This window comes from Camelus dromedarius, chromosome 32, assembly GCF_036321535.1.
Source record: "Camelus dromedarius isolate mCamDro1 chromosome 32, mCamDro1.pat, whole genome shotgun sequence".
Classification (NCBI taxonomy): domain Eukaryota; kingdom Metazoa; phylum Chordata; class Mammalia; order Artiodactyla; family Camelidae; genus Camelus; species Camelus dromedarius.
Window position 1 is genome coordinate 14,142,055 of NC_087467.1, and position 26,665 is coordinate 14,168,719.

Below are 26,665 nucleotides of genomic sequence, written 5' to 3' on the forward strand. Positions count from 1 at the left end.
TACAGGGCCGTTTGCGCACACGTTACCACACGTGTCGCGGGTGGTTAGACAGGGCCTTTACTCTTCCAAACGCGAGGGACGGGATGTGTCACAGAAATGCCGTTTATTAAAGTAACACCTTGGATTCCATTCAGAAACAAACTGATCTCCAAGTTTTGAAAGTTTTTTTTTTTTTTTTAAGAATCAGGAGTTACTTAGTAGTCACTTGTATTGAGTAATAGAATGTCTTGTAAATAGGAATGGTATAAAAACATTTTCTGCATTTATATTACATAACAGAAGCCACTGACCCGCCATTCACGGTTGTTAAATAAATTTGAGAGCCAATATGGGCATAATTTTGACAGTGGTTTAGTTGATGTTATTTGATCGTCCTTTTGCATCTTAGACGATTATTAGAACTAGAAATGACCTTAAATATGATCTAGTCCAGTGGTTTTTGGACTTTTTTGCTAGCATCAGAATCTTTGCTGCCAAAGAACACAGACAGAGTCTGCAAATAGGACACATGGCAACAGCTGCTCTGGTAGGACGAGGGCTGAGGGGCAGAGCTCGGCCTCTCCCACCTGCACACACCCGAGTCCCTGAAACTTGGGCAGGTCTGCCAGAAAACCGTTAGTCTGCAGATCCCTTCCCTGTGCGCGAAGAAACCAAATGCTGGTGTATTTCATTTAAGCGACTTACTCAAGGGCAAGTACAGCTCAGATCGTGATTAGAAGGAGCCTCCACTTTCATTAATCCTTCAGGCAAAAACCTCGTTGCTTTACTGTGATCCGTTCTGAAAAGGTTTGATGCATTTTACCATTATTTCTAGTCTCTCAAACCCCACTTTTGTACTGTATTTCTAATTATTAACTTCTTTCTTTTTGTGGTCACATTTTCAAGTGTGCAAAGTAAGCAAAAAGTCCACTAAGAATTTTTACTGTCGGCTAATGTCTTACATTGAGAAAGCAAGGAGCTTTAGAGAGCTCTGTGGTGGCCTGAAAATGAAAACCAGAGGCTGCGCAGCGTCTGTGAGCTGCACTTTGGAGCCTTGCACATGCTCTCTTCCACACCTGTCTCTTAGCATCAGTAGACACGGGATTTGAAGGGAAGGTGGGTGATGAGGCAAAATAAGTGGGTGAAGTCATCTGTTCCCCCAGTATGAGCACCATGCAGAATTTAGTATTCCATAGAATGTTATTTTACTGGTATAGACCCATGGACTCTGTAGACTCAAAAATATTGCCTAGAAGTTAGCAAAGACATCTTTCCCCCCACCCACCACCCCTTTCCTGTTGCCCATGCTTGCCTAAAATGTTAAGGCTTTAGAAAGACAAAGTAACTGGACTTCTTTGTGCATGGAGTGGGTATGGCGACAACAGCAGGTTTCCAGACATGAATTCTCCAAGTTAGGAGACTAGCTGTTGAGAGAAACTCTAGTCCTTTGCATCAGACCATTATGTCCGAGATGCTCACCTTTACTGCAGTGTTCGAACTCTCCCCAAGAACAAGTGCTCCCCGAAGGAAGGCCTTGCAGGTGTGGCCCTTAGAGAACTTGGCTTGTGTGTGAGCAGGAAAGTATCCTTTGCTGTTGCATCTACCGTTGTGTGAAGTCTCTTTGCAATTTGACTTTCCCCTTCTCCATTTTGTGTGAAAGAAATCCTGTGGCATAGGTCTAAGGTTTTGATTACCTTGATTTTGATTTGCCTGTTTTTCTGAAATGCTTGATTTTGCTAAGCCTGACCACAAAAGTGCTTTTACTGCTTGGACTTTGGAGACCAAAAGGGGTAAAACTGTATTATTCGTGTTAGACAAAAATTATGACTTTTTTAAAACATTTTTTATTGATTTATAATCATTTTACAATGTTGTGTCAAATTCCAGTGTAGAGCACAATTAAAATTCTGTGACTTTGATCAAATAATAGTTCCTTATAATAGTTCTAGCTTGGTTACCAAAATCTGAAAGACACATATCTTGATCATTTAAAGTAGACTTTAAAATTTTGTAATTAGGGAAAAGTCCCAAAAACTAAAAAGAATTTTTATGATAATAGTCTAGAAGATTTGGTCTAATGGGCATTTACTGTATCAGCCTTCAAGGAATTAGCCTAATCTGAAGCATTTTTCCTGTCTTAGGGTTTTTAGTGCTGCTGTAGTGATTAATAGGTCCATTTGGGACTTAGCAAACAAATCTAACCTCACTGTAATTGTTAAATATTTTTAGAGGCAATTTATTTGGAAAGAATGACAAACACATATGGAACTGTTAACATAAATATTACGCTGAAAACTAACATTAGAAAATGTTACACAAATTAGAATCTGAACCATTTGAACAAGTAGTTTTGCATTTCCACTTACCTAAAGAAAGCTGGGACTGTGAGAATAGGTGACTTGTTTTGTAAAGGGCAAGAAGATTAGGGCAGCTCTTTCTAGAATTAGGTAAGACGGGCTAAGATGTTGAAAGCTCGAGGTGAAACCTATGAATCCATATCAGCATGGAGAAAATTGAGACCCAAGAAGATCTGGACCAGATTAATTTCAGTGGGTTATGTGTAGCACAGCATATTTAAGAAATCATGGTCTTTAAAACCAGACTTGTTTGATATCGGTGGCTAGCTTGGGCAAGTTATTCAACTTCTCTGGCGCTGAGCTCTTTGTAAAAAGAAACTTCTAAGAGTTTGGGGGGCATTTATTCTGAATCACACACCTCACATACTACTGTAGGTGTAAGTAATGGGCCTATGTGAACAATTAGACGAATATATTGGTTCTTAACAACCCTGCTGGACAGGAACTCCTGCTTCTGCTAAGTAAGAACTGTTGCTAAATGCTATGGAAAATCCATAAACCTTTTGGATGATGTCATTGTGTATTTTGGACTATTATTCTGCATACACGCTCTCTACAAACACTTCCTAGAAGTCTCTTTGGAAATCGTAACCCCCAGAATGAAGTGAACTGCCGGCTGTGAGTAGGGAATCTGTGAGCTAGTGAAGCAGTGGCTACCCTGTCATCTCAGTTTCCCGCGTAAGTCCTGTCTTTTCTCTTTAAACAGGTGGTTCCATCAGGGTCCTAATCCCTACAGCGGAGCCCAGGACTGGATTTACTCGGGCAGCTACTGGGACAGAAACTACTTCAATTTGCCTGACATTTATTAAAGTGTAGACAAGTTGGGGGCATTTGGCTAATCTACAAATAAGTCTTAAACCTATGTTTTAAAATTTTTCTTCCTTGGTTTCTACTCATCTTAAAAGACAAAGCCGTCTCATGATAACTTGCATTTCACCCAACCAAAGTAGGGCATGAGGTGATCTCGGCGATGAAAGTCTTAGGAAAAATGGGTAATTTTGCTATCCAAACACACTTATTTGGAATACTGTTTTATACGGAGGTTTGGGAAACTGCTGACTATGCTTTTGATGGTTGCTGTTGCCATATTTACTGAAGGTTTATACCTAAATGTAACTTTAGCTTTATGGAATTATATAGTAACCCAAATCAAGTTATTTTGAATATTTTTATGCTGTTATGCTTGAATGTTTTAGATGTAACTTTGAAATGTTTAATATTCTCCTATACAACGTTTATGTGCTCAAATATAGAGAAAGGGTGTCATTTTGCAAAGACCACATTGAAAAGATGGCCTTTCTTCATACTAAGCCTCTCAGTTTTACCCCTTCCCACTTCTAAAAGAAAAAAAAAAATGCCTGAACGTTCAGATAGTCCTGATTTGGAAATTCTAAGCTGGAAAAGGTATTTCATTTGCTTATTTTAGCACTCTGAATTTACTTTTACAGTTTTCTCTAATGTTACTAGAATTAAAAGGTGTTTAAATTGTACATGTTCAAATTGAAAATATGTATAAAACCTAGCAATTCATAAAAATACCCTAGAATAGAGATTTTAATCACCGATTACATAATGACAAACCTTTTTAAATGCTTCAACTCCCAGTGGCAGATGCCACCAGAAGAATTCAGTTGTACTCCTGTATTATAAATGTCAAACTCTATAATAAGAGGTCTCGTGCACTTCAAGTTTGCAAGGCACCTGCGTACTTAAGATACGTACGGAGACCTACTGTACAGTAGCTTTGCCCCTTTAATTGGGGTACATTAATCTTACGGTATTTATCCACCCAACCCCAGACTGAGATACTGTTCCAGGGGACCTTAGGTAGCTGCCAGTAAGTTATTTTAATGGCTGTCTTGAAGTTAACAAGTGTTATAATGAAATAATCCACCTGATGCTAAATAAAGGCTTTAGAATGTTCAAAACAATGTGGTTTCTTTTACACTTTCAGATATACTAATGCTGCATTTAATACAATCCTAAGTTATCAAGAGTGTCCTTACAAAGAAATACTTGTGGTAGAGAAATCCCCGAGGTCACATTCTAAGTAGGCACTTAGCATGCGTTCTCTGGGTAAATGCAGTGTTAAGCAAGGTGCTGGTGTAGTCTAAACTCAGTGAGCATGCCAGATCTGGAATTAGCAGGTGGCATAACCTCATTAGAGAACTTGTGACTGGATCTGCTGCAGGGTAAATGTTTAATTTTTTTTTTTTTTTTACAGTGTATACATAAGAGTTGGAAAATGCTATTGCGTCCTGTCACAGGTCTGGAAAGATTGAAGACCTTTTGTGTTCAAATGTTTGTATACCCCCCCAAGTAAGAGTGTAAGATTTTATGCTTGCATGAAGTTTATTGATACATTACGCTTGGTGGCAGGCTCCACCTTGAACGTCGACTCAAACAGTGTCATTTTCAGCACCTGTTAGGAACAATGTAAATAGTGAATTGTTTAAATTTAATTATAAAATTATAAAATAACATGTAAAATGACTGTAAGATCAGAAGTGTCCAGTTCTGTCCTGCTCGGCTACTAAGCTCTTAACTAATCAGGTACCTGTGCGTCTGCACTAAAGTATCGTAGCAGCTCATGCCAAGTGCGGCCGTTTTGACAGTTACACTAAAAGGGTGTGAGAAAGTCAGTGCACACAGTCCTGAGGTATGTTGGTAACAGAGCTGTCTCCTTAACCGTGGTCACTGTGGTACTTGACCTTGCCTGTAACTGAGCTCTAGCTTTTGTCCATCGGGTGTTCAGCCTCTGTCACTCTGACTTCCCGCTGAACTTCCTACCCCCGTCTCTTTGGTTTGCAGGACCCTGAATTAGAGTTCCTTCTTCACGCCTGGCTTCATCTTTTGTCCTCCCTGCCCATCTCACTGTGGCCAACTGGTAGCGTCTCGAAGCCCCAGGCCCTTTCCTGCCCTTGGACCTGTCTGTGGGCTCCGTGCAGGGCGGGTGGCCGTTTACCTGTGGCCCTGCACGGCCTAACAAAGGAGGGCCCCTAGCAATGTCTGTTTCTTCTCTTCATAATACTTCACATAGTGTAATTTGCTTTTTTGTCCCTCTCTCCCACTAAGGTATAGGTTCCATGTTTTGCTCTGCTGTACACACGTGGGGAGGAGGGGCTTGCACTGTAAATAGTAAGTACTCATTGAATCAAATTTTTATGATTTGTGAGTGAAAAACTCTCTTACCTGCAGTTAATACCACTGTCACATTAGTGCTTCATTGTTTCCAACCTGTCTGTTCTACTGGAAATATTCACTGTAAGAGGGCCCAGGCTGGGGGCTCCACATAGTCTCACACTTTGCTCTCCAGCTGCCCTCTGTTCCTTCCTGCCCCTTAAACCTGCTGACTAGATTATAAGATTAGGTCTTTTTTTTTCCTTTTTCACTCATCCCCTTTTGGCATCTTCTGCAGGGCAAGACACAGAACCAAGTATTGAGAGGTAAGTGAGTGGGTTGACTGGTTTGTGTTTTAGGCACCCCTCCTCGGTGAGTTGTGAATGTGCAGGGCGCCTGCCGTGCATAGAGGAGTAGCTGGTGGTAAGGAAGGTGGGGACAACCTCCACCTCAAATTAGAGTTGACCAAACTCACTGAGATTTTTTTAAGAAATCGAATTGAAATATGCGATCTCCAGGCCAACAAATCAAATTGCTGAAAACTCAAGAGTGTCGAGGCCCACATGTTACGGGAGAATTTACCTGCCAGTTTTAGGTTTCTGCTTTGCGAACTTGGGCGGTAGTCACGGTTATTTCTCCAGCAATACCGTAACTTCCAAAGGGAGTACGCTTGTCACCAGATCCTGAACCTTTTTTGGTTACATCTTCTACCGGGAAAGCAACAGAAAGAAAAACTGGGCTTTGGGGTCTGGGGCCCTCTTGTCCACCTGTAGGAGGACTAGCATTCTGGGAACTTGGGGTAAGTTTCTGGAATTTCTGGTCTGCAGGAACAGCAATGGGCACTTGCACTGCAGCATATCTCTTCAAGGTCTCTGCCTGGGAGACAACAGCATGTCCAGGAACAGGCTTCCAGTCCTGTGCGTCCTGAACGTTGGAGCCCACTAAGATAAAAGGCGGGGCACTGGCCTTCTTGCTGTCGTCCATCATCACATAAGTCGGAGAAGTCACTTGCGGAGGGTGCTGCAGGAACTGTGGCTCCTTAGGGTTAGATAAATAGAGGGTGGCTTGGGGGAAAGGCCCGGGTGCAGGTGGCGGTGACAGGCGACTTGGCTGAGTCATATCAGTTAGACAGTAAAGGGTCCACATGTTAGAATATGGTGGTGGTTGTCCTGCTTCACTTGCTGCTAGTGCTATAAGAAAAAAATTGCAGGTGTTAAAGGTTTGGTCTCTGTATCAGGCGCTATGCACAGAAATGTCTCAGTTTTTGTACATCTAAACAAAACAGCTGTAGTAATGTGTGCCATAAAGCATGCTAGAGAGAGGGCTCAGTTGTGCTTGGTAATGTGAAAGGGGGGAGATTCTCGACAGCTGGAAGGCGAGAATGGCGTTGTGCTGGCAGCAGGCAGGGACGCTAGGGTTGTGGCTGAGAAGCAGTCTCCTTTTACGCTGCTGTTTCCAGGTACTGAACTTTAGCTGTGGCTTCAGCAAGGAAATGGAGAATCAACACTTTTGGCTCTACCAAAAAAAATCAGTTGAAGAGTGTGTTACGCTAGTGAAAAAGTGTTAATGCATCTGCAAAGTGATTTTTTTCTTTACTGAAGAAGTCAGCGCTGGGTGTCATCTTTTGATCACCTCTCTGGCACAGCACAGGCACCATCATCTCCTGTTAACTGGTCACCACACACAAAACCTCACATCATCTAGGACTCAGAACCTAAGAGCACGTGCTCCCCTTTAGGCAAGGCTTGAAGTCATAGGCCCTGGGTGGCAGTAGAGGGCTGGCCAGTCACACGGTGCGTCTTTAAAAAGAGGACCCAAGCGCCGTCCATCCACTGACACCAAGGGATCTATCTCGTCAGGTCGGACTGGCCTGATTGAACAGGGCTGTCTTGGAGAACTGAGTCCCAGATGGTGGGACAGGGGAGAAGAGGTCCCTGATGGACGAGCCTTTTTTTCCTTCCCCAGAAAAGAAAATAACACTGTGCACATGATTAAGCTGATGTTTTCAGTAGCTTCAGACACTTTCAACTGATCGTTCTTGGAGCTAATTAAAACTGTGCACAAGCCAAGTCTTCAGGGTTTTGGGGACGTATCCTGAGAACAGCGCTTGGGATGTGCTTCAGCCACAAGTGTAACGCCAGCCCCGCAGGCCGCCCTCAGCCCTTTCAGCTGTGCAGGATCCCTGTCACACTGCCAGACAATCTGACCTCTAAACACCTGCTTTGGTAACACTTCTTTATCACTATGGTTGAGAGTTTCTGCAACAGGATGGAGGAGGTTGGTTCACACGTGTCCCATGTCCCTCAAGGGAGAAGGGTGCCTGCATGTGGCGAGATGGAGCAGGAGGGAGAGTGGGCCAAGTGCCACCATCAGATCGAGACAGGAGGTCAGGTCTGTGTCGCAGGAAGCAGGAGCGGTGGTCCAGCTGCCAAGGGAGCCACTGGATCTGGGCACCTGTCGGGGAGCAGATGGAAGCCCCAGCCTTTCTGCTCTGCTGCGTTCCAGGACCCCGGCCTGACCTTCCCGCTCCCTCCAGCTGCAGAGGCTCCGGGCGCGAACACGTGCTGGACCCCGGCCCCCAGCCGGTTGCAGAGCGCTCCTCGCTCAGCGCAAGCAGGCAAACACACCACCATTTCTTCGTCCCTACTGCCGCTCCTGGGTAAATACTTCGTTGTCGTCGGATGTTACATTCACAAGTGAGAGATTTCAAACTGACACCCCAGTTGTGGTTTTGCAAGAGTCGGATTCAGATCACATCAGTGTATTTTGTTCCTGATGACAGGGTCTAATTTTTTCATGATAGTAAGTTCATAGTAACACAAAAGTGCTAGATGACGAAATGGAGGCCAGGTGGTGGTGATGTCACTTTAAAATCACTCATCTCATGAGAGTAAAATCTCAGCTACAACAAAGCCTTTAACTAGGTTTGGCATTTTAAATACTATTAAAAATAAAGGCTTTTTGACCAGTCTGTGGGGGGCCTACCTGGACGGTTACCTGAAATACAGATGTCACCCGAAGGGTAGTTTTGAATTGTGTAAGTAACCTTCTTACCTGGCTCCATCCAACCTTGTTCAGGTGCTGCCTCCCACGCTCGTTCGATTTCTGGTTCGTTAGGACCTTCTGGAACAGGAAAGTGGGGGCCACTAGAAGATCTTACAGATGCACCTGAGTGCACTACTGTTGCAGGCTCCCCAGAGAGCCCAGCATCGCCGGGCATTACCGCAAAGATTTCCACTTCCAGTTGCATAGATTTGTCAGAGCTCACTGTCTGGGTAAAGCCTTCTGCCTCCAGATGTATTGAGGCATTACAGTTTGTATTTTCCTCCAAGTGCACAAGCTTGGCGGAACCCACAGATTTTGCAGACATGCCCGAGGCTGACTTGCCTACAAGTATGGGACTAAGTGGTGGTGACTGCTTGTTTCCTTTAAGATGAGCAACGTGATCAGAAAAAGGGATAACTATTTGTTCTGGTACTTGCTCAATGTAAGTAATTCCTTCGATCACAGGCTCATCTTTAAAGATAGACGCTATGTGCATGGTGGATGTCACCTCAAAGGCAGCCTGCAAAGGGGCCTCAGGAGCTTGGTCATAAGCAGGAGGTTCTTGTTCAACCTGCAAGGGGAAGGAGGAAGCCGTTGGTGGTTCAGCCTTATCGTCTCTAGGTTTAGAACCCAAACCTACATGGGCAGATGTTTGGCTCAGAACCTGCGCCGCAGCATCTTCAGCAGCCTCTGAGCTCAGCATCTCAGAAGAAACAGGCATACTTGTTGCCACATCCACCATTAAGATGTCAGACTGATCAGAATGAACAGATGAAACTTTACCTAACATCTGAGCGGCAAACTGAGCTGGGTCAGCAGGGACGTAGGCAAACTCCGGTGAGATAGCTGCTGGCGACGGTGAGGAGGGCGGGCTGGCAGTCTTCGGGGTGGTTGGTTTCGAAGGACCACAGGCCACTTCGGGTGCCTCCTCAGGCTTGGAGAGCAGCTCAGCATGAACTGATGGGAACTGAGTGGTTTTGTTGCTGAACAGAGGTCCAGTGATGTTGTCCTCCTCTGTGTCTGTGGATTTTTCCATCCTTTTAGGTTCTTGGGAGACTGTAGATGTTCCTTCTGGTTCTTTCACATATTCTGGTTTTTTCTCTTGTGCCGTTCCATCTGACCACTTCTCCACTGAAAATAAGAGCCAAATGGGTTAATAAGCACATATTCCCCAAAAAAGGAATTTTAAAGAAGTACTAGGGTGCACATTGAAATATCAGCATATACACAAGTGCAAAAGACTCTTTGCTTTCCAACATCTGTAACTACAATGTGGGTAATGAAACTGTCCTGTCCATATCCACTCAGGACAGCTCATTTCCTTAGAAATAAGTGACTGACTAGCACTACAACAAAACTGATCATCAGGTACCACCTTCAGCTGCTCAGCATCAGGGGACAGATCATAACTCTGCCGAAAATTAAGCTGAAAACCTCCCTGGAAAAAGCTCCTGATCCAAATTTCACCCACAACTGGGGTAAGAAAGAAAAACTTCATAACGTAATAATGAAACAAATGCTGCCCTATTAATAAGGGCACTCCTCCATTTAAGAGAACTGGTGTATAAAGTTTAACTTAATGAACTGGGAAACCAGGGGACTATAGAATCTTTCTACATTAGGAAATGTCATGTATTCTAATCTAACAATCGTAGCACCTGCTGGCAAGGTATGGTAATGCAGCCAAAGAGAGGACACAGACAGGAGGAGGAACATCCCCATGGCTTAGAAGTCCCAGACAGCTGATGACAGAGAAGCTCCTAGAGCTGGAGAACGGCTAGAACATGAGACTCAGCATTCTGCTTGTCACTCGTATGTCCATCTAACCACCCGAGTCATTACTCAGCAAACATTTTCACATCTGCTTGCTTTCCTGAGGATTTTCTTTGGGGACACATTTCTCATAAAATCTGCAGGAAAAGTAGAATTTGCCTTTACAAGTATGTATTTGCTTTGAGTCAAAACTTTGTAAACATGTCTTCACAAGTCCAGCTGCTTTTCCAAAGAACAGTGTCCTACAGTATCTCCTTCCACAACAGCTGGTGACTCCTGGTAAACTCAAATCAGGTGTCTTAGCTCTGGATGTGGACCCCACATGGATGTTCCCAGGCTGAGAAAAGTTTCAAAAAGAAAGAAAAGGCCCATCTACTCTAACCTCCCTCTGCAGTGACCTCCTATCCTAACCAGCTAGCTTTTCAGGACACCCCGCCTCCTTTTACACAGAGCCCTCTCCCCACCACCACACCAGACCAAGTGCTTAAGCCGCATGTGGAAGTGTATGAGGCAGTGTTGACGATGTAAAGGTGATGTTACGAGGAGAACTCAAAGTGTACGTTCAGTAAGGGAGATAAGAAGATACACTTTTTTACCTGTAATACCTGTGTAAGGACTTAACAAGGATCCCAGTAAATATCTATGGAAGTTCAGAGGAGGAAAAGAGAATTCTCTGGCTGCAGGAATAAGGGAAATTTTGTTTAAATAAGCCTCGTATTCTTATACTTAAGCGAAAGCTACAAAAAACAAAACACAAGGACACCAAAAACCCTAAGTCCATCAGAGAGCAGAGTCACAAGGCAATCAAGTAACCTGATGTCCAAAGAGTGACCAGTGCCCCTCTCCCCTCAAGAAGAGAAGGGCCACAGAACTGTCTCATCTGTGGCGGTGCCTGGAAAGGAGGTCACCACCATACTCACCAGTAAGCTATCAGTTAAAATCTTCATGAACTGACAAAACCCAAATCTGGGCTAGGATGTCGGTCTGGAATGGTCTGGGACTCCAAACACAAGAGGCCACACTCACCCACAGGCACGTTTCACAGGAATCACACGAGAGGTGGAAGCAGTAGATAGCCAGAGAGAGGGGTCCTGCGCCGACACCAAACAGGCCTCACACCACTGGGGCAGGAGATGCTGGCTCAAGACCAACCACAGATAAAAGGCAGAGTTCAGCTGGCGTGGACAGCCGGCAGGAACACTGAGAAAGGGCCACCCCAAGGCCCCGGGAACAAGGACCAGCCTAGGTCAGAGAGTCCCCCTGCCTCAACCAAGAGCCACCAGCAGTAAGAAACAGCAGGCTGCACCTCCTACCCCCCACCAATCCAAGGACTCTGCCACTCACGACCTTGTGAAGGAAGAGTTGCAATTCCCTCATGGTTTTCAGTTCCCCAGGTGATGACTTATGTACCCGACAGTCTAGGGGTTGGATCACTGCAGTCCCTAGACCATCGGCACAGGGCCAGTCTGGTAGGTACTTACACAGTGGGGCTTCAGCAACTTTGTAAAGGCCACTGGCCCTTTTAAAAGTATCTGCCTCACAGCCTTGTCATCCCTGAAATCACATCTCGGAGGTGAATCCTCAGGTTTAATATTTTTACCTCTAGAAGTCCCCTATTAAATAACAACCCTGCTGGAAAGGTAAAGCGTTATATAATCATGAGCCATAACAACTCCGAGAAATTATGATACTGCTTCCTTCCCTGCAGCTTTTTCATGGGAGAAAAAGTACATGGGAAGCTCTGGGTTTCAGTCCTGTGATTTAACAGATGCATTGCCGAGTCAGCGGGTCTGAGCATCAGCCTCCAGGTCTGCAGGATGGGGCTTTTAATTGACCTCACTGAGTGTAGATAGTAAATGGAACCGCTCGCCTGAAAGTGTTTTATAAACTGTAAGTCACATATAAATGGGGAAAGAATAAGTCAACACCTAGTTGAAAAACAGAAAAGTTTTGAAATGTGGTGTCAGATTCAAAACTATGACCCTCACATCGTTAAATCAGCTTTGATTAAAATTAAATTGGCTCTTTCCTAACCTGGGTGGTAAGATGCTGTTCTTTTCCCATTTGGAATATATGTATCTGCATATATACACACAGGACATATGTACTATTTTTAATGTAGTTCATCATTATAAAAACTTGAGATCAGTTGCCTTAAGCTTTAATAGTTTTTGAAAATGCAAAGCACTAGGTTAACCAGGAGACCTCCATCTCCTGGTTAGACCAGTGGCTGCTCCATTAGTCCAGTCTGTTCCTTTTGAACCCCAAGATTCAAAGGTGTTAAGTCTAGCTGGACCAAAATCCACATTACTTTAGTCTACTTGCGAACTGAATGGTGAGTAAATTCTTCAGTAAACAAATTAGCCTCAAAGGCTACCAGTTAGTCACCTACCACCATAAAGATTCCCTAACTTTATCACCATTCTCAAACAAACCTGCACATCTGGTCCTCTCAAACATAGCTCCGGGTATGAAGGACTCAAGCACAAAGGCCATAATCCCTTTGCCTGGGGAACCGGGCTCATGGGGAAGGGAGCATGGTCGGGGTACTAGCAGCCGGCTGTAGCTCCGGCTGGGGGTAAGCAAATCCCAGACCTGTTTCCCACGGCGAGCTGAGAATGCCAGCAGGACCCTGCAGGGAAGCAGCCGGGCTAGACAGGGAAATACTCCTGAACCTCAGCAGGTTGCTCTCCTGCCCTTGACGCTGGCTCTTGCTGTTCTTAATCTTGCTGTCTGTTTTGGGTGTTTCTTTCACTGCAGATCCAAACCCTTGTGATTTTTATGTTCTCCTAGATCTTGCTCCTGATTTCTCTCCATCTTGGCTGTGTTACTTATTAACATCACCAACGTGGCAGAGAATGAAAGTGGCCAAAACTCACTTGATCCTACCTTTTCTTTCACTGTGGTCATTCCAACATGTTGGTCAGCCAGTGTAGCATTGGTTATTTCTCACAATGACTACAGGTCTCTCTTTTCTCCACAAAATTCTTCCTGCCCTTAGTATTTGCCGAATATACCCTCTTTTGCTTATATTAATCTTCCCAAATTTTCATCATGTAAACTTTGCCTTTTTCATTTCTCCCCCATCAACTCAGTTTCATGCTGTCATGTTCACAGGAGATAGACATTTATACATATACACATAAAACACACCTTTTTTTCCTAAGCAGATATATCCAAGCCGGAATGCAGTTAAACCACCATGGGAGAGGTGGGGAAAAAAAACAGGTGATACTTTTTCTATTAAAATAATCTTCCAAGAAGAGTGTTTATACAACTTTCGTAAGTAATGTATCTTATATAATGAGTCTTTATTACCTCAAAATCCAATCCTCATTAAGTTTGCTGTACTTCCCTAACACCAGGGCATATTGGAAAGGGTTTGAGTCATAGTTTACACACACAGTTTTAGGGCTCAGTGTACCCAAATGGTTTGCAAAAGATGAGTGTTCCCTATTTTTGTCTTTTCAAGATTTTAATTGGTTCAATAATAAAGCATCAGTGTGATTAAACACAAGCATTAGTGTCATTATTTAAACAAAATATTCGTGGGTATCACTCCAGTTTGACAGTATGCTAGGGATGATGCAATAATTTATAGATTTTTATTAAAACCTTATTATAGTACTTACCTTTAATCTGATGAAATTGTTTAACCAGATCTTTTATATCCAGAGAATTGTTTCCTAAAGAAATAATATAGGAAATCAGATACATAAAATTCCCAATTTAAAATGCTTGCTTTTTCAAAGCAACAAATATATAATCTAAAGCAGTAACAAACCTTCTCTAAACAAAATGAGTTCTTTGAAATAAACTGCTGCAAACTGGGTGATGTTTGGCGGATTGGTTTTGAGAATGGCTCTGCTAACTCCCTCCAGCAGGGTCTTGAGGCCATAAGGTACGACAAGTCTGGGCTTTGAAGAAATCATTTTGGCAGGATGTCTGTAATCTCAACTATAATGAAGAAAAACAATCTTATAAATAGTGCATTAGTTTTTTATTAAAAATTAGGAATAAACTAAGTTTCTAAGAACAAATCTACTGTTAAAATTACCAGCTTTAGAACTAATTTCCTGGTATTTATTCTAGTAAAATGGTCTAATTTTTGATGGTAGTTAAAAAAAAAAACCATACTACCAACTATTATGTGCAGATGACCAATCTAATATTTTAAAAATCCAAGCGAAAAGCCCTAACAGGAGCTCCAGGGTGATACTAAAAATGAAGAACAGAAACCAAACAAAATCTGTTTCTATACAGTTCAGTAAATATTTTGTGCAAAAAAATTCAAGAAAGATAAATGAAGCTCATTATCTGTGTCCAAACATCATCTTTCCCAGCCACATGGGAACTGGCTTTTCTGTACAAATAGTTAACAAAGTAAACTTTCTGTAAGAAAACATCTCTCCCCTCCTAGTTCTCTAAATCTATCCCCAGGCGCGTTGATCATTTTTATGTATTCATGTTTTAGCTTTAAATTTAATTTTGTTTTTAACATTAGTTACTTGTGGTATTTTACCACCCCCCACCATATGTACCTCTTCTCTTTCTTTTCTTCTATCTTCCCTTAACCTCTGCCCTGGTTTTCCTCTCTTCTCCCTTTCTCTTGTCTTTCTGGACTTTAAGTGGTACCAAGGGTATTGCATAGTCTTAACCGGTAATTCTGAGCTGCAAGGGTTGCCACCCTAAACTGTGTCAATGTGTGTGTGGTCTGTTTCATTCTAAAAAATTATTTAGGGCGGCTTATAAATACACATAAAGAACAATATTACATATTTAAGAAAATCGTTCAGTCGTTAAGAGGAAAATTATGATAGGAAAAATAGGATGAAGCCACAGGTAAGGTTTGTGTACCAATAGAAGTCATAGGTCCTACACTAGAGATGGGATATCAAATCAGCCCTCTGAGTTACCAAGTAGCCACCACATAACAGAAAACGGTTAAATGACTCAGGTTTCCTCAGATAAACAAATCAGCTGCTTGGCAGAATCATAGCTATTCTGGACACTGACACCCAGGAGAAATTTCTCCTATGGGTCCTTATAAAGAGAATAGCATGATATAATGAACTGTGTCCTCAACAATGCCACTATAGTAAATAGAGTAATGAGTTTCATGGGGCTAAGTGGCACAGTTTAGTTACAGCAATTATCCAAGGAGCCAACCCGTCATAAAAAGCAACTACTGTGTCACAGTAAAAAGCTGAATATTTAAAAGCATATTTCATCTTCCCAAAGGGGGGGGGGGGATTTATGTGTATTGGCCAAAGCACACCCTTTGAGAATCTAGTTAAGTGTATTGTATTCAATCCCTTAATGAAAACAACCAGAGCTTTACTGAATTAAACAGTCTTTAAAAAGCCAGCAGTGCAGCTCTCACACGCCTACATGGTAAATGTTAAGGGACATAGGCACTAATTACATGGATGACATATATTTCATTTATTTATACATATAATATGTCCATATCACGTAGACATATAGGATATACTTAAAATATGCGTATGTACTTTAAGTACATCCTTTGCACCCCAGTATGAATTGAGTAGATAGGTCATGTTTTGATTTTTTTTTTTTTTAATAAAGGTATGGGGGTTGAACCCAGGACCTCATGCATGCTATGCACACACACCACCACTGAGCTACACCCTCATGCTTTAGAATGTGGCTTACCAGTAGTCATGATGGAGCTAACCAAACACCCTTTCGGTAGGCAGTTAGCATTTGGAGCTACCAGTTGTGGCGGGAGAACCCCCAAGCAGTGATCGTAAATATGCCACGCCCCTACCGCACCTCAGACTTTGAATGTGCGGGGCCCTTTAGCGTCCTTGGATCAGGGATGCTGAGCATCCTACAGGGCAGTTCCATACAAAGAACTATCCTAAACAAGACGAGAAATACGTGACACCAGTCTTTAACACTTCAACCGCTAAAGTCACGGATACAGACATTGTTTAAAGTGACAGCTTACTAATTCTCTCCAAGCTTCTCCTTTAAAGAATATTTGTCAAAAACTAACAAATTTTACAGCCCCAACCGTCAGCAGCCCTGCGCCAAACTGAGAACGTCCATTCACTCACCCACTAACATAGGGGTAACGCCTGAGCAAGAAAACGGTGCCTTTGGCTGAGGATGTGAGTGAGGGCTTTGGAGCCACAGAAAAGGTAAACGGTACCCACCACTCACTCCCTAAAGACCTACGCAGGGGTCTTGGGGCCCCGCAGGCCCCGAGCTTGTTTTGCAGTTTGGTTGGTTTAGTGGAGAGGCCAGTGAGACGTGGGAGAGCGCGCATCCGATTCAGCGTCGACTAGTTCGGCGGTGGCAGGCCCACCCACCGGGAACCCGCACCCTGAGTCCGCCACACGGGCGCTGGCCGGCTGGTGCCGCGCTGGCCGGTGTGGGCCCGCCCCGCAGACCTCCCACTCCGGGGCCCTCCGCCTTCCCCAGCACTTGAGAAACCGTCCAACCCCACAGCACGAGGCGCCCCGAGAGCTAACTGCCTCCGGGCCGCAAGGACAGGCGGGGGCTTTTCTCCAGACTCGCCCCACCTTCTTCCCGGCTACGCTCTGACAAGCTTCCTCGTTGCCCCCTTGCCGGCGGCTCCTGTAAGAGCCTACGCTCCCAGCGGAGCCTTTTATACCCCTGGGGGACGTCTGGCCTACGTCACAAAGCCCCGCCCTCTCGCTGAAGGCCGCGGAAGGAGGCGGGGCCTCGGCGGCCCCTGCCAATGAGGAGCCGAAAGGGACAAAGGACGGAACTCCGCAGAGCAGGGAGGCCTGCTTTGCCGTTTGCAACAGAATACGAACGCGCGCGCGTAGGAAACTGGCGTTTTCAAACGGCCAGGAGTGCAGTTGGTCAAGGCGACTGCCTGTCTGCTTTGGATAGGTCAGTCTAAAGAGCTAGTGTGAAAAGAAAGAGAAATAGATTTAGAGCAGCTCTGTCTTGCTGTCACCTCCTTTCTTCATCCTGCCCCTCCCCCATAATCTTTTGCTCTCGAGTCACCTTTTCCAAGAATAATTTCTGCCACGATGTACACAACACACACTGCTACAAAAAGAACAATATGCAACACAGTACTTTTCCTCCTGAGAAACTGGCCTGTAGAAAGATTTAGCATACATTCTGAAGCCTCCTGTTTCTCGGTAATTCCAGATCTTGCAATACCTCAGGCACAGCACATCCTCCCCAAACCAAACCAGCAGCAGGCTGCAAGTCCCCGAAGGCTGTGTAACTTCAGCTCCGTTTTACCGAAGTAAAGGCATGCTGACTCACTTAAAATACTCTCTTTTCTACCCATTCAGGCTTGTATGTGTGCTGGGCATTGAATAACACCACAGTCATGATGATCAGATTCCAACAGCCTTCATTGAAATCCATTTTTACATATTTAAAAAGCAATAAGAATCGCTGTAAATCAACTGTTAACCATCATCAGGGTACGTATCTCACAAAACTTTTGGTACCTTAGAAATTAAGACTTCCAGAGCACTTTGCAGTCACAGGCAATGTTGAAGCCCCAGCCTACATCTCTGAGGCACACAGCATTTTCTGGGGATATTAATTCATCCATTAAATAACTAAGTGCCCATTATGAAGCAGACAGGCTCCCTCCTCTCATGAAGATTACGTTTTGAAGTAAAGGAGACACGCTCTTTTAGACTTTGTGATGATAGACCTGCAGATGGTAACATGTTTTGTCCTCATCACTGCCCACGCCCCAGGCTCACTTTGGTAAATAAAAGTGAGACAAAGCTGACATGATTCCTGATTTATAACATTTAACTATCAAAGGTATAATGAAACTGAACTACGAAGAACCCCCAATACAAACATTAGACATCCCACTTATGGTGGCTTGTGAAAAGAGATTTACATACACTTAAGTCACCTAACCAACCTTGGTGGGTCACTGTGAACACCTATTAGATGTTATACACTGTGTCGAATATCTAACTCAGAAGGCAAGCTTACACTCCTTCCACAATTCTGCAATGACTGTTTTGCACATGTCCCTCAGATGCAAGTTGTTACGGTGAGAACATTTAGCCAGACATTTTCAAACCACTGTCTATTTGCTGCTTTGATTCCTGGAACTCCTAAAGATCTGATATAGTTTTTACAATCTCCTTGTTCTTCTGTTCATCTTTTTTGGTCACTAGGGCTCTAACAAAAATGCAAATCTACTTTCTTCTCCATTGCTCCCTGCCCCTCCCCCCTTCAAATCCTTATTCTACAAAAGTCTGAGGTTCTTGGTGTGACCTCTGTGTAACTATCTCATCTTACCATTTGGTTTCCACTTGACTCTCTAGTGACTGGGCCTGAACACAAAGGCGCTGCTTGGCATCTCTGTACCTTTGCTCATCAGGTCCAAGGCCTGAGACGCTCTTCTAAGAAGACATCATTTCTCCTGACTGCATCCTTCTCCTCGAAAACTCAGCTCAGGAATCTCCTAGTTTAGAAAGCCAGTGGGTTAGAAGCATTTTTTCCAACAGCCCCATGCTATGCTCTCTGAGCATAACGGTGCCACATGTTTGACTTTTCTCTCAGATTTACTGAATACTTACCAAGATAACCTTGGGCAATGTCTCTCTAATGTAGACCAGCTGCACTAGAATGATCCTAGGAGCTTGTTAACAAATGCCTCCCTAAGCCCTACCCAGAACCTACTGGATCAGAATCTCAGTAGGGCTAATCTGTAAAGCTAAAAATTTGAGAACCACCAGCCGTGGGAGTAGAAAGTAACTATAACCCAGAGCTCATCTAAATTACAAGTGTGTTGCTTCAGTCGACTACCCTGGTCCACTGGGAGCTAGAGCTCGGGCCCCTTGCTGGTTGTCACCAGCCAACTGCACCGTACATGTGGGATTCTGCTCACTTTAACTGAAGAAGGGGCACATCTTTTATGAACCAGTTTTCCATTCTCTTGCTCCCTCTGTCCTTTTCTCTTTCTGTATTTGCTCTTCCTGGCTTCAAGTCCCTTCCCTTTCCTTTGTATCTTCTTGGGATGATCTGGGCTTAATAAGCACTTTTTTTTTCCTACAAAATATACCAACAGCATCTAAAAAAAAAAAAAGAAAGAAATACTAAACAGTACATCATGACTGTGTGAGCATGTATCTTCCTAAGAGCCACAATTGAATACTTTTCACCATAATTTGCTTAAGGAAGGAACCAGGAAAGTTTACACAGCAAAGGAACATATGTGTGTGTATTATAAAAATCATACACGTGTTGTCCTTCAATTTTCGTTGGCAAAAATATAAAAGTGCAAATTCTCTAAATAATTGACTGACACAATATAGAACAATAAATATTCTAATTTTCTGTGACACCTGAAATAATTCTTTACTCAAATACTTAGCTATCATATACTAAATCAAAGACACTGAACTCAATAAAAATCTTAAACACATTACCCACAAAGGTGTCTATTACAGTATTACTAGACCATGCCTCAAAGTGTGTCAAATTATAAATGTGTTCCGAGTACATAAAATATACATTAGCGATTTCTCTCATCATAGGCACAATCTAATACAAAAATATATCTGACACTTACAAATCAGAAGATCCATTGGCCTCCAAAACAGGAAAAGAAGGCATAATGCCAACATTAAAAAAAAAGCGCACATGGATGCAAACAGTTCCGCTTATGTGATGATTTCCTTCATCAGCGAGGGGGAAGAGCAGTTTACACCAAACTAGGTTTCCAAGCAAATCACAGGAGTTCACAGGCTGGATAAGGTCACGGCACGCAGGCCAGACACGGTTATGAGTTACTCAGGTCAAAAATGACTCAGATCTCAGTTAGTTAACAGCACAGTGTACTCACCCTGTAGTTTTGTTCTTTCAGAGCCCTCAGAACCACTGTCCACAGTCCCCTCTCCCTGCTCTACCACCACGTAAACACAGAGAAGCCACAGGGCTTTCCTGCCAGTTTATAAACTCATTTATTCTCTGACCAGTACAGAAAACCTACTGGAGGGTGTTGTAAAGGTGGGCTATTCAGTTAAGTGAACAGACATTTGAAATCCTGAAATCTCTCTCCAGAAAGAAAAAAAAATACTAAAGCAGTTAATGCAGGAACTTTTTTTTAAATTCTAAAGAACAAGGCTTTATGTAATCTTTGAATACTGAATAATAAACAGCTGGAACAGTATTTGAACTGCAAATTCAAGTTAGTATGAACTCTGAAGCCAGAGCTTCCTGGTTCAGAATGTTCCACAATCATAACTGAGAAGTCCGCCACACACTGTGGCCGAGAGGACACCAAAGTGGCAAGAGCCCTATTTTAAAAATTCGTAACATTCTCCCCTGCAGCCTGGATGAAACCAGGTTATCTGAAATTTTTAGACGCCAGTTTGTCTCTTCAGAAGGCATCCACTTGGCTCATGGAGCGCCCCGGTCATGAAAGTAGAAAAGCAGTCTTTCCTCTCTGGCTAGGATCTAAAATCCATGCAGGACACACACTAGAGAGAAGAGTAATGTTAACACACACTTTGGAAGGGAGAAAACATGAAGACAGTTTAGCCAAAGTCAGTGAGGAACAATCATTTCTTCTGAAGAAATGATCATTCTCTCAAAACCAGACCAAGCAGCTTAAAGCTGCCAACTTTCTATCTGCTCCTCCCACATTTTATTCTGAGAAGAACAGTCAAGTATTGAGGTCACATGAGATCATACTTCAGCAAAAAGGATACGTAAATGAACACCACCCCAAGGTGACATGCTTCAGCACAAGGTAAATTTTAAAAATATCTAAGCTTAAGATTGAGCCAAGTGAGTTACACAATTATGACAGAAATTCTTAAGTGAGGTATTTAAATTCTTCAAAACCACAGGTGTGCAGTACTGAACAAAGAGGTGAATCAGACGAAAGTAAAAATTAGCAATGAAGGATTAAAAAATAACTCTGACCTCTGTTTACACTATCAATAACCTGAGCTAAGGGAGAAACTATTAAGTCCTGGCAACAGGCAGCCCAGCAAATCCTTCATCAGCAAGTATTTTGAGGCGAAAAAAAAAAAAATCTATGTTCATTCGAGGATAACCCTTTCAAGTAATTTCTTAAAAGACATCCAAAAGTTGGTAATTAGACAATTTATCAGAGAAAGGGAAACACCTCAAACGTAGGCATTATTTATCCAGTCTAGAGACTAGGTTTTCTAATAAATTAGCAAAACAATTAGACTTTTGGTTGTAAAACTATCTTCTATTTGTTTCTACTTCATTGGCTTTTAAAGGGAAAAAAGTGTCCTTTGAAACATTTTGTAGACATCTGGAGATAAATACTGTGATGACCCAACTTCAGCTGAAGAGTGATTTGTTTTTTAATAAGTAAAACATGGAATCCTGAGTTACTCACTTTTTTCGGTTGTTTTGGTTTTTTTTTGGTTTTTTGTTTTGTTTTGGTTTTGGTTTTTTGGGGGGTTTTTTTGGGTTTTTTTTTTTACAGTGAAAGAGTATTCGGTCTGCAGTCAGGAGACCTGCATTCTATTCGTTACTCCAGAATAAGAGGGATAAATTAGCTGGGACAAGTCAGTTAGCCTTTTCGTGCCTGAGCTCCATTGTCTGGACAATGGAGATAATATCTGTGCTACGTTATTCACAGAACAGTCTGAGGATCAAGTGAAACACTAGAAAGCGCTTTTACTTTTTCAAAACACAATATAAATGCTGTGTCATGATACTGTTAGTAATTTCACAGATACCTCTGAGTGTCACCCAGTGAGATGTGTGCTTAAGGGAGGCATTCCTACAAGATCGCAGGTTGAATATTTAGCTTAATTTTATTTTAAAAATAAATCACAAAACTAAAATGTTTGAACAAGGTCACTTAACCCTCTCCCCAGGTGGTTAGTTATTACTACTATTATCATCATCATTATTACTGTTTAGCTATGTGTTTAAAAGAGGAGATCACATGTCAGCCTAACTGAGAACGCGCGTCCCTGGCACAGGTGGTTGATCTTCACAAGAGTTGTGTCCTCTGCCTGTAAAGTGCAGAACCTGTGTGGGGAGGGACAGAGCACGGACGTCCTTCGGGTCTGTCACTGGGGGACCAGTTCCCTCAGAGAGGCCAGAGCAGCATGGATGCGGACGTGTAATCTGTTCTCAAAGTCGTAGCCGGAGAAATCCTCCTGTAAGACCAGAGGAGATTTATGGACTCGGTGAGCGAAGCTGCCTGCAACACGACAGGATTAACCACACCAAGCTCTGTGCTTCCAAGTAAAGTTCCCCACACTCCCAATAAAGGCTTCACATTCTCTTGATTTTTCTTACTGCCAAAACGTCAAACTCTGTGTCCATTTTTAAAATGGCAACTGAATGTTATTAGTGCTGCCTTTGGAAATTTGGCCTCATGTTATTTCTGAAACAGCAGTCTTGAGTTGGGCTCAATATAAGCTGCTGCTAGAACTTTTTAACTCAAGAATATGGTTATGAAATCAACCGTTATTTTCCCACACAAACGAGGAGGGTTTTTATAAAGCAGGTTGAGCAATTTCATGGGAGAGTCTAAGTAATTTCACTTAAAAATCAACTGCTCACTGTTAGTTATCACTTTCCCCTTCCAGAAATATTATCAACCAGGACAGTCATTTCACAAAATGTCTTGAGCTCAGACTCCAGAGTACACGAGAGAGAGGGAGAGGGGCCACCAGAAAGGGGCAGAGGAGGCATCCTTACCTTTGCTTGGAGGAGGAGAGCTCTGCCTCTTCCTACAGTCTGTGAGCGCAAGAAAAACACAGTATCCCTTAATGTCCATAGTTACACGTACTCCAGCAGAAAACGTTACAACAGGAGGACATGTTAATTAGAACAATTCAGTGACACAGAAGGGAGTCTACTGCTCATTCAAGCTTAATGACTCAATCTTTAATAATAACAAAGCTTTTAAGTTTACATTAAGGCATTACTTGATAAAAAATTTTTCATATTCTTCACTATTATTCTATAAATGATAACAACTTAGAAGAGTTATACTAGTTTAAGATCTTACTAAACAACCTAAAATTGATGATAATTTAAGTTTCTTTGAAGTCAGTAAGTTAGCTCTTCTTTTGAAGGCATTACCGACTGAGGACATCAACTTCATTTTTCAAGCAACAGACCAGTGAGGTTGTATTTTATGTGTATATTTGAAGGCTGCATTAAGAGTAAAGATTTCCTTAAAATAAAGAATATGATGTTAGGAGTTTCTACCAAAACTTATAGAAATTGCGTTTTCTATTTTGGTAAAATTAGAATTTCAAATGAAAAGACTTAACCAATTAAAAGCCTATCTTTGGCAAGACAGGCCACATATTTAAGGGTTAGGCTAGAATATTTGTTGATTTAGCCCAACTTTTAAAAAGTCCACTTGAAAGCTGGTTTTAATTTATGGAAAATGAGAACTTTATACAGCCAATATTACATAACTGAGCTTCTAACAGAAGGTACCAAGTAAATCCAGCACTACCGAAATTCTATTTTAAAACAATTGCCCCATTGTGCTTTAATATACATCTTAATGGTGATGTCAAATTTATACAGTATCCTAAAAATTTGTAAAGTATCCTACACACCATCTTCATTTAACCTCACTACAATCTTTATTAAATTGGCAAGGAGGGTATTCTCTATCCTGTTTGATACATCAAGGAGAAGGTATGTGGTCAAGTAACTTAACCAGAATCACACACTAAAAATAAATGGCAGAGCTAGAATCATACTGCAGTTCTGTGTTCTTCTGAGTAAACTACACTAAATCCTAAAAAAGGGCAATGATTTTCCCTCAGAGGAATTTCTGTCCCAAAGTTACATTTAAGTGGATAATTCTAATTTCACAGAAGAGATTACCTCCTTAAATGCAGTAAGAGGGTTAGTAGCTCCTTGGACTCATCCTATGCAACATCAAGGAAAAAAGATAAAACAAAACCCTCCACATTCCATCAATTGCCTTTAGATGAAGGATGTTTTGCACCTTCTCACTTGCACATTTTTGCTGATGATCGTTATTTCATAAAGCAGAGAAGGTCTTACCTCTGGTTTGTCTAAGAGAAGACAGCCAAGTTCGTAGCAAGCATATGGCTGAACATATAAGTTATTCTGACGGCACAACTCATCTTTAACAGCTCGATGAAAGAACTGGAAGAATAATACACATGTTACTGGAATCCATTCACTTCCCTGCTTCAGCTCCTTTTCCTCCTTAGTGCTGATCGCGTCATCGGGAAGCAGGAAGGGACACTCATTTCTGTATCCAAGTTTCTCCTCTTCCGCATTGCTGTTCCTTCCCATTGTTGCATATCTTACAAGTCCTTTATATGCCTGCCTGCTGAGCTTCCCCCGGAACATGGCCCCATCAGCCAGCCTGATTTTCCGCCTCTGCTGATTATTTTGTGGGGGACCCCTTTATCTGCATCTCAAAATCTGAACATCCTATTTTAATATTTTTGTCAGAACCATCTCTTGATAGGTGTCTTAACTGTGTCGTGCTAACACTTGAGCATATGATCTAAACCCAGCTGTTTAGAGCCATGTAATAACTATTATACCCCATGCTGAAAATCAATTAAAAATTATGATACAAGCACAGCAACGCTCCATGGATTTAAAGCCACAGTCTCCTACTGCAGTGCGTCAACTTTCAAAGAGTAACCAAAATAACTCTGGGATGCACGTCCAAAAACCCAACCAAACAAGAAACTCAGAAAAAACCCTCCAACTACATTTGAAAAAAAAATGAACAGTTCTTTTTCATAAACATGGACACGACACCCTAACCCAACAACTTTCTAGACCTCACCTTAGTCAGTAATGCACGACTAATCTGGAGTTACGAGGGCGGAACAGTGAACACAGGCTGCCACGCCTGGCCCCACCTGTTTACCTAAGGGCTCGGAGGCCTCACGCTGCCCCTCGTGTCCTCCTCCGCCAGCTGAGACTGTCCCCTTGATAAACAGCCAGTGCCAGAGAAGCAGCCCAGACGTAAAGAGGTACTCCAAGACTCCGAAGCTGCATTAGCATCTAGTATGAATCACCAACTTATAGCATCTGCGAAGACGACCTTAATCGCATCAAGTAGGTAACCTCACGCTGCAGCGGGAGACTGGGTGTGCTGAATGCTCTCTCGCTTTACTATGCACAAGCACCCATGTAGGTTTTCACAGCCCAGCTGAGCCCCGACCACACACGAACGGTTTACCTCCACGGCATCCCTGGTGTTCCCCAGGCATTTGTGTATGGCCCCCAGCAGCAGGTACTTCAGCCCAACGACGGATGGGTCAGCCACTTCATGGCAAGCTGGGAGACGAGAAAACGGCAGGAGGGAAACACGTTGACTTAAGGGTCCTTAAGTATCATCAACAGTTAAGATTTTCATTGTTTATCAACTTAGTCAGTTCATGACTCTCACCCTCCCCCCAAAAAACAGGTTTCCCCTTCCTCATCCAGTAGTGAATGTCCTTAAGTCAAAGAAAAGATCACACTTCACAGTGCCAAGACGACTCAAAACTGCACCCTACTGTTACTACGTCCAAGAAGCCAGTCTGAAAAGGCTCCACGCTGAAGACTCCACCTAGAGGACGTTCTGGAAAAGGCAAACAATGGTGGATGTCAGAGGTCTGGGAGGCAGAGCACAGGGGGCTGTCAGGGCAGTGAAGGCACGCTGTACGATGCTGTGAGAGTGGCTACAGGTCAACACACATGGGCTAAGTCCCACAGAACGTACAAAACAGAGCAGAAGCCCTAATGTCAGTTACGGACTGTGGGGGATAACACTGCGTCAGTGTTGGCCCATCAGTTGTTAACAAATGCAGCACAGAGGGAGGGGATGTTGGCGGCTGGGGAGGCGTGAGGCTTGGTGGGGGGGGGGGGGTTTGTGGGAACTAACTCTTGTACCTTCTGCTCAATTTTGCTGTGAATCTAAAACTGCTCTAAAAAGTAAAGTCTATTAACATCTTTTAATTGTATCATATTAATTTAAAAAGCCATGCAGTGAGCACCTTCCTGTGGTTGTAGAAGGTACTGCATGAGTCTCTGAAGGGATCAGGCCTGGCCATCCTCTCTGGGGGACGGGCGCACACGCTGGAGGATAACATGGATGTTTTCCAAGGAAATAAAAAAGGTGGGAATTGGAAACACAGTGGGGTTAATAGAGGAGGAAAAGAGGTAATTATTTCTGTGAACCAATAAAAATATTGAGATTTGATATGATTTTATAGAACATACACACATATACACATACATGTCTATGTGTGTATTACTTACAAATGTATGTACATGTATATGTGTATGTGTATGTGGAGGTACACACACACACACACACACACACACACACACACACACACACACACACACACACACACACACACACACACACACACACACACAGAGCTCAAGGTTCC

General features: G+C 42.9%; 3 protein-coding genes across 17 annotated transcripts in view; 1 reads left to right on the forward strand and 2 right to left on the reverse strand.

Annotated features, from left to right (window-relative positions):
- Positions 1-4,267, forward strand: part of OSBPL1A (oxysterol binding protein like 1A) — a 154,622-nt gene extending 150,355 nt beyond the window's left edge. For all 7 annotated transcript variants that reach the window (XM_031439047.2, XM_031439046.2, XM_031439049.2 and 4 more), the window contains one exon: positions 3,043-4,267. In XM_031439047.2, coding sequence (XP_031294907.1) covers positions 3,043-3,145 — 103 coding nt within the window. In that variant the 3' untranslated portion in view covers positions 3,146-4,267. The remainder of the gene's footprint in view (positions 1-3,042) is intronic.
- Positions 4,268-4,669: 402 nt separating this feature from the next.
- Positions 4,670-21,828, reverse strand: CABYR (calcium binding tyrosine phosphorylation regulated). 8 transcript variants are annotated; one of them, XM_010977035.3, is made up of 7 exons: positions 19,153-21,828; positions 18,561-18,726; positions 14,059-14,231; positions 13,907-13,960; positions 8,511-9,632; positions 6,039-6,646; positions 4,670-4,758 (listed from the first exon to the last, which is right to left on the reverse strand). In XM_010977035.3, the coding sequence occupies exons 3-6, from the start codon at positions 14,204-14,206 to the stop codon at positions 6,048-6,050; spliced, it is 1,923 nt and encodes a 640-aa protein (XP_010975337.2). In that variant the 5' UTR covers positions 14,207-14,231; positions 18,561-18,726; positions 19,153-21,828; the 3' UTR covers positions 4,670-4,758; positions 6,039-6,047. The 8 variants fall into 8 exon arrangements, with proteins under 8 accessions (XP_010975337.2, XP_064337606.1, XP_064337608.1 ...); XM_064481536.1 differs by having other exon boundaries at positions 18,842-21,828; XM_064481538.1 differs by having other exon boundaries at positions 18,630-21,828.
- Positions 21,829-22,043: 215 nt separating this feature from the next.
- The window catches only part of TTC39C (tetratricopeptide repeat domain 39C), an 83,201-nt gene continuing 78,579 nt past the window's right edge, over positions 22,044-26,665 (reverse strand). For both annotated transcript variants that reach the window (XM_031439058.2, XM_010977018.3), the window contains 4 exons: positions 25,465-25,562; positions 24,300-24,404; positions 22,965-23,003; positions 22,044-22,417 (listed from right to left, as the gene is read on the reverse strand). In XM_031439058.2, the coding sequence (XP_031294918.2) occupies positions 22,328-22,417; positions 22,965-23,003; positions 24,300-24,404; positions 25,465-25,562 (332 nt within the window). In that variant the 3' untranslated portion in view covers positions 22,044-22,327. The remainder of the gene's footprint in view (positions 22,418-22,964; positions 23,004-24,299; positions 24,405-25,464; positions 25,563-26,665) is intronic.